This window comes from Protopterus annectens, chromosome 2.part1 (assembly GCF_019279795.1).
Source record: "Protopterus annectens isolate FY-2018-M chromosome 2.part1, PAN1.0, whole genome shotgun sequence".
NCBI classification, from domain to species: Eukaryota; Metazoa; Chordata; order Ceratodontiformes; family Protopteridae; genus Protopterus; species Protopterus annectens.
This window is the reverse complement of record NC_056729.1, coordinates 928,200,856-928,212,332: the sequence shown is the minus strand read 5'-3', so window position 1 is coordinate 928,212,332 and position 11,477 is coordinate 928,200,856. Positions and strand designations below refer to the sequence as shown.

The 11,477-nt window shown below is 41.6% G+C and overlaps 1 protein-coding gene across 1 annotated transcript in view; it reads left to right on the top strand.

The window, feature by feature from the left end:
* The window catches only part of SRD5A3 (steroid 5 alpha-reductase 3), a 304,080-nt gene that overhangs the window by 20,694 nt on the left and 271,909 nt on the right, over window positions 1–11,477 (top strand). Inside the window, exon 2 of the mRNA XM_044062559.1 lies at window positions 3,023–3,174. Within this exon, the coding sequence (XP_043918494.1) occupies window positions 3,023–3,174 (152 nt within the window). The remainder of the gene's footprint in view (window positions 1–3,022; window positions 3,175–11,477) is intronic.

Below are 11,477 nucleotides of genomic sequence, written 5' to 3'. Positions count from 1 at the left end.
ATATGATAACTACTTCAATTTGGTGATAGGACTGTTACTGCTACATCAATATACATTTTATTGTTATGCATACACGTTCATATCTGGCTTTGTTCAGCTACATCATCCTGCTACATTTGCTTTATATAGCTATAGACAGCTGTGGATGTTTGATATTTCAGGCAATCATACTATCTGCATATTGCAGACTGAGAGCAACATATCCAGATTTTGGGATACACATTCCAGCTGCAGCAACACTTTGGACACATTTCGCAGTTTGGTTCTACTTGTCACATTCATTTCATTCTGTACTGACTGCAGTATACTTTATACAGGGGTTATTACTACTTTATTGGTGGATCCATTACTCTTTCTCGCACCCTCACACTTGTTTTCATTTTACTATTCAGGATGGTACTTACTTCTAGGCTTTATTGACATGTTTTACCTGTAGTTATTACAATCCTTTCCAGCAGTCTCACTTCTGTCATGTTTCAGTATTTCAACAGGGATATATTTCACACATGTGAGTTGCTCATCTTCTGCAGCTGTACTTTTCAGCCTGCTGCAGGTTGTGCACTATGTTATTACACGTGGGGCATCTTTATTTCAGAATTTATTTCAGACATTTTCATTTTTCTGTTTGGATTTCAGACTGCAACACACTTTTGTAATCATGCAATACTTGCAAACACTTTTACACTGTTACTTGCACATTTTATTACTTAGTGACTACACTGCACTCTTTTGATAATTGTCATACGATTATATTTCTTTACAGTTACTGGGAGTGGATTACTGACCTGCCTGGTGGCGCAACCGCACCAGCCTATCGCCATAGGCTCTGCGGTTCTCAGAACGGACACCTGCAGCTGTAATATAAATGAAGTAATATTGGAATACACATCTCCATAATATCAGCTAATTTAATTTCTTACATACATAATTAAATGTAACTTACTCAGTAGTGGGGCGTTGGGCATTTGCCGGGCCACCTGTATCCAAAGGTTCAATTGGTCCTGCTTGCGTCTCTTCATGTCCGCATGGTGGTGACGGACCTGCTCACCAGTCCTTGGAATCCCTGTGGCACTGGTAAGATCATGAGCCAACCGGTCCCATGCCTCAGCCCTATATGCTCCCCACAGGACCTGGCCCTGCATGAGTTGGGCCTCATGATTGTGGACTAGGAGCCAGACCATGTATCTGGACTCCTCAGTGCCCCACCTCTGTGCTCGAAAGCAACTACCCTCACCTACACCTGACATTCTGGCTGCAAGTCAGTTCTACAATCGTTTATGCTGTGTATTCCTGCCTATGGGGCTTATATATGCCGTTTTTCCCGCACTTATCTGTGATTGGCCATTTTGGAATTGTATCCACTTCACAAAACCTGCTTTGTCATGCTCCACTTTCTATTTATTCCTATGTATTTGCTATTACTGCATTTCTGAGTACAGCTGTCGTAGCTTAGTGGTTCAGTACCTTGACTATGGTGCATGGTATCCTGGGTTCGAACCTGGCCACTGCTTTTTATATTTTATGACTGTCTAGACAGGCTAGGTGGTGTGTCTGTGTAAAGGCAGTTTAGTTACAGCTTGCTCAACGTTGCCGTCGGTTAGCTTGTTGGTGCGGTGCGTAGCTTCGCGCAAATGGGGTGCGCTGGTTTAAGCCTCATTTGGCTATCAGCACGCATAGTACGCTCAGCTCAGCTAGGGTCACACAGTCTCAGCGTGTAAAACCACTGCTCAGCTACAGGCACTCATTTTGCACCTGTTAAACCACTGCTCAGCTACGGGCACTCATTTTGCACTTGTTAAACCACTGCTCACCTACGGGCAGATTCACTCACCTTGTTAAACTGTAGCTCAGCTATAGGCACGTCTGGCATTTTTTATTGTTTTGTTACCTCACATTTCTTCAAAATAAATGGACTATTTCATTACATTTTACATAAAATGTGATTTTATATGTGTACATGTTTGTCGGACTTGTTTTGTGCTTATTTTGCTAAAAATAAAACTTGGTGTTGTGGGGGCTCGAACCATGAATGCCTGCTCTTCAGCTGACGTCTCTACCGCTACGCTATTGCTTCTTCACTTACTTTGCATATTTAGTTCTTATATGCTTTCCCACTGACTGCTAACTGTAGCTGCGCTACGGGCACGCCCGCGCAAACGAGCGCACTCACGGGCAAACATCTTTACAATTTAAAAAAAATATCTAACATGTTCATTTATATATCTTCTGTTCATAGTCTGTGGGGGCATGTGTTGTGTTGTGTTTATTCACATTTCCGTGGACTCTGTCGTGGGTGTTTACTTTGGGCACTTTCACTCTTCTGGAGGTGTGTCGCTTGCAGGGCTCGGCCTACGGACACGCCCCCTACTGTCTTACACGGACCGTGTTAGCCTTAGGTGTGATTCAGCATGCTCTCATGAATATGCAAAGCATGCTGACATCACTCCGTTTAACTGCAGCCTCCGTGTAAGAGTTATAACTCTTACACGGAGGCTTCGTGAATCCTTGTCAAGGTCTTTCTGTAAGACTATAGAAAAGAAATGTACTATATTGAGCAGAGAGAAGATAGGTACTTGCAAGTTCTCTGTACATTTCTTTTTAATTTTTTATTTGTGCTCAGTATTTTGTTTCACATTGGGAACCATGTACAGGATGTCTGAGAGCTGTTGTGTATATATGTAAGAAAAAAAATTAAGGTGTTCTGTTAGTGCCATTCCTGTAAGGCCATATAGGGCATCTAATATTGCTACAGAGCAGCACATCATTTAATTTTGCTACTGTGTATAACAATGTAGTGATAGCATTCTCAGTAGTTTTGGCAGGTTGTATCAGGTATTTGCAAAACAAAGGTTATTACATTTTTCATGTCAGTAAAATGACATTTCTCATGCTAAGTTATGTTAAATGAGGTAATAAAATGTCACAGTAGATTTGCACACGTACAGCCATTAGTCATGTGCACTGGTATCCACAGCATGTAATTAGAATAAGGAATTCATATTTGCTTCTGTTTTGTTTACAGATGGTATTCTCATTTTTATGTCATTTCTGTGATTTGGAATGGTATGCTGTTATGGCTTCTTCTCCATGTGGTTTTCTCTGGTGAACAGTTTCCAAGGTGGCTTCAAACTGTGCTTTATGTCCTCTGTCAGCATGCACCAATGGATAAATCAGGTGGGTATGAAAGTTTTTCCAGCTGCGTTGTCTTTGTAAGTAAATGTGTAACCTTAGCTCCACCCACTCATTTTATGAGCTGGCTTGGGTCTGTCGGCTCGTATTAACTGGTACTAGATACCAGGTAACTAATTCTGAACAAAACCGGCCATTTTTTTCCCGGAAACAGTAGAATTCGCCAAGAAGTATATTTTGTCTTGAAATTTCACATTCTAGAGGACACGAGTAGACAGTACTGTCTTTGCAAGATAAATCTATTGGTTGCACTAGCATTTGCCATTTGATGTCCACTTCATACTAAACTCTTACCAAGAGTTCATTTTGGAAAGTCATGTTCGTGGTATCCATTTTTGCTGTCTTTATTCACTTTGAGCAGCAGGATTACAAAAAAAATATATATACTTGTTTCCTACCTTTCTAAGCTAGTAGTTTTCAGGTTAGTGCTGAATTCAGGGCTGTGTTACAAATCTCTGTGTTTGTCCATACCTTATTTGGATAGAAGGAAGTTTCTCTGTTCACCTGTGAGAGAGGGGAGCTTTGAGCAGCCTATCTGTCCCTGGAGGAGTGGTTTCAGGCCAGAAATTAGTAGTTTATTGGCCATTTTGGGCTAATTTCTATCTCTTTCATTTCCCTACTATAAATACTATATTTGCCTGGTTTTGGTCTCTGGGCAGCGCCAGTTAGCTAGGGTAAAACTATTCCCAGCTCCACAAAGTGTCCTCTTCAATTTTTCCCTTGGAACTTGACAAACTTTCAACTTAAGCACTCAAGCCATTCATTTCTCAGCCCGGCACTTGCTCAAAACTTATAGCAAGCACTTATAAACCCTAGCAATAGACCCTCCTGTACTGTACAGAAGGACAAGGCTCTCTATTCGACCTTACCAGCCATCCAATAAAACAGTTCACTGTACCCATCCAGGCATGTCCAAAGGGCAGTTTCAGGTGTACTTTCCAGTCCAACTGGTGAATCTGGGCATTTTGAGGCAATGTTACAACTGCCTCATGTACACAGACAATGCCCTCCTCCTACCACCAAACACTAATACATGCGAGAGATGCAGTTATACAGCCAAACTAGAGGCTAAGCACTCTCAACCCAAGACTGGATCAGACAGTCAAAAGGAGAAGGGAAATACTTGCATCACACCACCAGTCTTAGATAGACCCATTAAACCAGCACCGGCAAAAAACACACACAAATACATGGAAACATACTTGGAGGCTCTAAATAAAAATCTGCAAAACCAACAGAGACCTACAAAGCATACATCCAAGCAACATCCACCCCCAACACAAACCATGAAACACATACTTCACAAAACCAGTTGCCATGCAATCACAGCCCTTAAGGCAAAATAACATACCAGTAATAGGTGACTCTATAGTCAGGCAGACTGACGTCCCACTCACTAGGCTGAATAAGGGGAAGGTTACTGTTAGCTGCCTGTCGGGTGCCAGGATCCGCCACATAACACAAGCACTCAGGTCACTCCAGAACAAGTACAAATATGACTCTGTCATTGTCCACGTTGGAATGAATGACCTGAGCTGTGCCTCCCTGGACTACATGAAAAGAGACATGGAAGAGCTCTCTGATCACGTAGCCCAGGCCGGTATGACTGTGACCCAGAGTAGCATCCTGCCCTCGCCAAGAATTATACCACGGTATAAAGAAAAAAATTCTTGATTTCAACAGTTGGCTAAGTTTCTGGTGTCATTCAAAGGGGATCCAGTATCTGTCCGCCTGGGATGACATGCTCGACAAGCCACGCTGCTTTGCTAGAGACGACTTGCACCTGTCACTATTAGGCTTTTGAATACTTGCCATGGCTCTTGCCACCCCCATAGTGCCTTTTTTAGGCAAGGCTCAAAAGACAAACCCACCGCCGTAAATAGCACAAGTAACAAAAAACTGAGGGTAATGCTACTCATTGCCAGTAGTCTAAACCTCAAAATGCACGCACTCGAGGCACTACTCAGTATGGAGAAAATCAATATATGTGCGGTAACAGAAACCTGGTTTAAGGCTCCAGAGAGCACACCAGCACTACCAGGCTACAACTCATACCAAACATTTCAGCCACAGAACCCAAACCAAAATACAAAAGGCGGGGGCATATCCATATTCATCAAGGATACCCACACCTCCAGGTTAGTGGCAGAGCACGATGCTTCAGAGATCATCCACGTGCAACTAACAATGGGCAAAACTGCAATTAAAATTGTAGATTGCTACAGATCACCCACCATGTCCCAGGACCCCCATTCCATGTTTCTGGAAACACTGGGAAACATAAAGGTCCTACCAAACACCCTAATATTGGGTGATTTCAATTACCCGAACATTAACTGGGAGAACTACTCAAGTACTAACTCCCTTGCCCAACTTTTCCTAGAATTTATAAACTCATCACCAACATTGGCGACTGGTGTTCCACACCAGAGGTCAACCCCTCGCTGGTTAGATCTGACCATAAACAAATCACTTTGGATATCCATATTCTGCCCCTACTCCCGGACAAGAAAGCCACCATGAAAAACTTTTCAAAAGCAAACTTCACGTTACTTAAGACCGAGGAGGAAAGTTTCAAAGCCCCCATGCTGAAGGATAACACTGTCCAAGCTGCAAATTCCTTTACTAATGCATTCTATGGGCAGCTACAAGAATGCATGGATCGTGCCATCCCAAGCAAAACCAAGATTCACTCCTCCAAGAAAAGGAAACCAGTCTGGTGGACTCCTGCCTTAAACAAGCTATACAATAGAAGGAGAAAACTAGTACAGAAAAGAGTAAAATCCCAAGAAGGGAAGACATCCCTGATCAGTATCAGCAAAAAACTACGATTCCTCATAAAATCATCCAAGGCGAGCTTTGAAAGAAAAATTGTCAAGGACTCCAAAGATAACCACAAGGCATTCTTTAGCTATGTCAAGAATCTTAAGTGGCAATGCTCAGATCTACTCGGAGTTAGTGCAGAATGGCATAAAATACACTGAACCGACCGATATCGCCAACATCCTGGCAGACAGGTTCAGAGTAAACTTCACCCTCCTCTCAACCCGAAAAGGGCCTATAACCATACCAGAAGAATGTAGAGTCCCTGAAATCACAGACAGGTTAAAACAGCCCTCTCCAAAGCGAAAAACACAGCATCATTGGGACCGGACGGTGTCCCGGGCTGCGTCCTACATGAGCTCAAAGATGAACTAACCCCTCACCTAAACACACTGTTCAAACTCAGCCTCTCCACAGGCTACATACCCATAGAGTGGCACACAGCAATGGTTATTCCGCTCCACAAAGGTGGAGCCACAACAGACCCTGGGAACTATTGCCCTATAAGCCTGACTAGCTTGGTTTGCAAGGCTATGGAGCGCATCATCATGAAACTCATTAACAGAGACATTGGGAACCTCCAAAGACTGGACCCTACCCAGTTTGGCTTTAAGGGCAGATCATACCTCCTAAACCTGGTGGACTTCTTTGAGACAGTTACCAAGACTATAGACGAGGGAAAGGTGGTACACACAGCCTACCTAGACCACGCTAAGGCCTTCGACACCATTCCCCATTCTGGTATTATAGACAAGCTCACCAGCCTGAACATAAACCCCTACCTCTTAAGATGGGTTGCCAACTGGCATACGGACAGAACCCACATGGTGAGAGTTGGGGGAGCTAGGTCTGTCTCTAAACCGGTTACAAGTGGTGTTCCCCAGGGCTCAGTCCTAGGACCCCTCCTGTTCGGCATATACTTTTCAGAGGTACAGGCAAGCACAGGAGGACTATGGCTGACCAAGTTCACAGACAACTGCAAACTAGGGGCTATAATTGACTCTCTGGCTGACACAGACATCCTCCAAAAGGGTCTCACTGAGACGGATACCTGGTGTCAAGATCATGACCTCAAGCTAAATGCCAAAAAGTGCATAGTCATCCCCTTTGGAAAAAACAAAGTATCCACAAACTACCACATAGGTGGTAGTCCCCTAAGTACTGAAGACATAATAAGGGATCTGGCGACCCAAGTAGATATTAATCTCACCTTTGATAATCACATTGCCAAAGTGGTCAGAAAATCCTTCTACGTGGCCCACCTAATCACAAAAGGATTCACATCCAGATCAAAATCATTGTGCCCCTCTACTCATCACTCATCAGACCCATCTTAGAGTACAACGCCCCATTTGGGATGTACCTTACAAGACACCTGCAACAGCTGGAAAGACCACAGAAGTACCTCACCAAGAGGATCAATGGCCTCAAACAGATGCTCTATGCAGATTGACTGAAGAAACTCCAGTTGTTCTTGGTTGCATACCGCCTACTCAGAGGTGATCTCTGCCTGACATACAAGGCCATGTCCAACCCAGAGTTGATGGACATGCTCCACCTAAAGAAAACCTTATTCCCTCGAACCACACGCTGTAGGGATATAAACCTCACCACAACAATAAATAGGATGTGCTGGAGGGATAGATTCCCGCCTCAGAGATTTCCCATGCTTTGGAACAAGATCCCAATCTACATTAGGCAGAGCTCCTCGCTAACACTCTCTTCAAAAGAAACCTTGACAAGTGGATGGGAAACAGAAAGTTTATCTCTGGGATAACTTCAGTGGCTCTGTTGGACAGGGAGCTAAGGGGGCGGCGAAAGCCCACATATTCTGGCTAGGCTTATAAATGCCTTTGGGCAGATAGCCTAGTACCCACCTATAAACCTATGAACAAGTACCTTTTCATTCCCTATACCTCCTTACTCTCTCTCTCTCACTTACTTCCTTACTGCTATCTAATTCTGTTCCATGACTTTCACTGTAACTGTACTATGTCTGTTTTTCTATCATTTCATATTGCAGTTCCTGTTTCAATAAAGGGTATTCCATTTTAACTCAACTGTGGACTACCTACTGTTTTCTGTTTTATTATTTTGTAATGCGTATTGTGCAATTTGATTTGTATTCGTGAACTAGGTACATAACTTAATTCAAGGAGTGAACTTCACACCCTCCACACTGCAAAGTTTCTTCTTTTATATGCATATATATATATATATGTCATCAATATTATATATATATATATATATATATATATATATATATATATATATATATATATATATAATATTGGACTAATTTGCCTTTAATTTCCCTACAAACTGTCTAAAACTTCTCTAAATATTAAATGATGGTCCTATACCTTGTATGGATTCCAGGGCCGCCCTTAGCTGAAATGGCGCCCTAGGCGAAGTACTGCTCTGGCGCCCCTTAAGCCCCACCCACACTGAACACAAGGAACATCCCCATTTGAGCCACGCCCACAGATGTGCCACTCCCACAAAACACTCCAGTTCTTTCCATGTTTAAATGCATGAAAATCCCAAGTCATACTGTAAGACACCTTGTAGTTTAGTTGACTGAAATTGAAAGCTGAATTATCCTTAAACCTGGTTGAACTGTTGGTAGTGTAGCATTCACCTATAGTCATGAGACAGTATTAACTTTTTTGCAAGGTGCATTGATGTTTGTGTAGAAGTTCACATATGGTCTAGTGTAGCAGCAACTCTACATTATTACTATATACCCTGATATGCTTCATGCTCTTCACAGGTCAGCCATCAAGTCTACATACTTCAGACAGCTACACATTGTGATGTGGTGGTGCTGCAGCTGTATGCTTACCCAGAGGCCAAAAAGGAAAGCAGTATTACTACAGTCAGTGATGTCTTGAACTTTGCATACAACTTACCAACACTAAGCGGATTTCAGAATTGTATTGGCAGCATTTCTTATCCATTATGGGTTGCAGATGGATGTGGTACCTTCAGTTTTAAAGAACAGTAGTGTACTACTTTTAGCTATCAGGTCCACTCAAGTAATTTGAAGACATATTTAAGACGAGAGACATTGATATTGTCAAATGATTTATTCCATTACTTGTCAAGTACATTTTTATATGCAATCTTTGACAGTAAAATTTTGCACTTGTACAAAACTGTCAGACCTGGTTGACGAATTTGAAAACAGGTTTCAGTTGCCACAATTAATGCTAGAGACATTGAAATAGTCAGATTTTATTTCATTGCTGGCTACTAGACATTTACTTTATGCAGTCCATACTCAAGAAATTTTAATATTGTCAGAGGACTTTATTCCATTACTGTCCCTTTACATGTACAGTTCTGTAGGCAATGTTTGACACTTGTATAAACTGCCAGGTGCACTTGAATTGTCACTTCATGTGAAAGTGATTGGAAATTGTCATTTAATTATTCCTTTGCTGGCTACCATTTGAACATTTCTAACTGCAATCAATAAAAAGTGTTTCACTTGTACAAACTGTCCAGTCTGCTTGATTTAAAACATTGGGTTTCAGTTGACACAGTTAATGCTAGACATTGAAATAGTCAGATTTTATTTAATTGCTGGCCACTAGACATTTCTATATGCAATGTTTGACAGTTAAATGTTTAACTTGCAATGTGTCAGGTCCACATGAGTAACTTCAAAACATTCATTTAGCTGGTTCAGTTCATGCTTCAGACATTGTAGTCAGGTTTTATTCCACTGCTGCCATTAGATGTACATTTCTATATGCCATGTTTGACAATGAAATGTGTGATGTCCACTTGAATTGACACCCTTCATGTCAACAATTGTCATTCAAGTATTCCCTTTGCTGGCTATTAGATGTACATAAATGCAGTGTTCAACAGTGAAAAGTGTTGAAGTTGTACAAACTGTCAGGTCCACTTAAGTTGATGACATTAGATTTCAGTTGGCGCACTTTATGTTAGACATCAGCATTGGTCACATTTTATCTGCTGCTATTCATGCATTTCTATATGCAATACTTTACAATAAATGTGTAATGTGAACAAAAATTCCTGGTCTGAGTAATTTTGAAAAGGTTAGGCATAGTTCATGTTAAAGACACTGAAATAGTCATATTTTATTTGATTGCTGGCTAGACACATTTCTATGTAACGTGTGATTGTTAAAATGTTTAACTTGCCAAACTGTCAAGTCCACTTGAGTAATTTCAAGACATTCATTTAGCTAGTTCATTTCATGCATCAGACATTGTAATAGTTTGGTTTTATTCCCCTGCTGCCATTTGATGTACATTTCTATATGCAATGTTTCACAGTGAAATGTTACACTTGTACAAACTGTCATGTCTACTGCAGTCTTAGTGATTTCAGTTGGCACATTCCCTCTGAAAGATAGTGTATAATTGGTAATTTATTAAAGACTGGCACTGACCCTATTGGCATTATACAACTACACCTTTAATTACACAATGAACCTAAATCGGCCCTAGGGCCTATACAAGCCTAGCCATAACCAATTCCCTGAAACAATAGCAGATGCAAGAGCAGGGTTCAACTTTGTTATAGCCATTCAGGTCAGCCAGTCACAGTAGTAGAGAATAGTGCACAACTGACAATACTCTGAGCTTCCCTACCAACTTTGCTGTAGTGCTTCCCTACAGTAACTCTGTTATAGTGCACAATTGTCATGCCTTACACTGTAAAATCTTGACTACAGTGTAAATCAGATGTGAAATCATGCATAATTTGCACACTATTCATTCCCTACCTAGCTACTTACTAAAGCTGCACTTATCGTGCCTTGCACTGAGCAAACCAGTTATATCACCATAGTCTATCTGGCAACATAACCTCATTCATTGAGATCATAGCCAAGCCCACAAGTCTATCTTGTCACATAGTACTTAAATATGTTAGTTGTAGTTTGGAGATGCTTCTCTCCCCAGATGCTAGCAGTGTCTGCGCAGAGCTACCACTACCTGTGGGAATATCTTCACACTATTACATTGACATCCAGCACTGATAATCCCTTTGGAGTAATGCGAGTGTTTAATTCCTCATACAGCTGTACTGCATCAATATCAGCAGATTCAAAGTGGGTTAACAGACAGAATTGAAATATGTTCAGTAACTACCAAGAGTTCCTTTATGTTGTACAGGAAGCCAAAAGTAGCACTGAGCTGCACGCTTCAGCTAGGCTAGCTCAGTAGTAGTTACTTTTGCCATTTTGTACCTTGTGGCCCTGTATTATGTTAAAATACTTCAGTTCAAGCAGAATCACTGCTTGATCAATTTGCTTTGCCTTGTCCAACCTTCACTAATGCATCATACCAGACCACCAGTGCTATTAAAAACTTAGCACTTCTTGTACTGCTCAGCAATGCTGCTTCAGATATGCCTTAGGACCCTTATCTTTTTTAAGTTCTGCCACTAAAACCAAGGCATTGCAAAGTGCACCCACTTCAGAT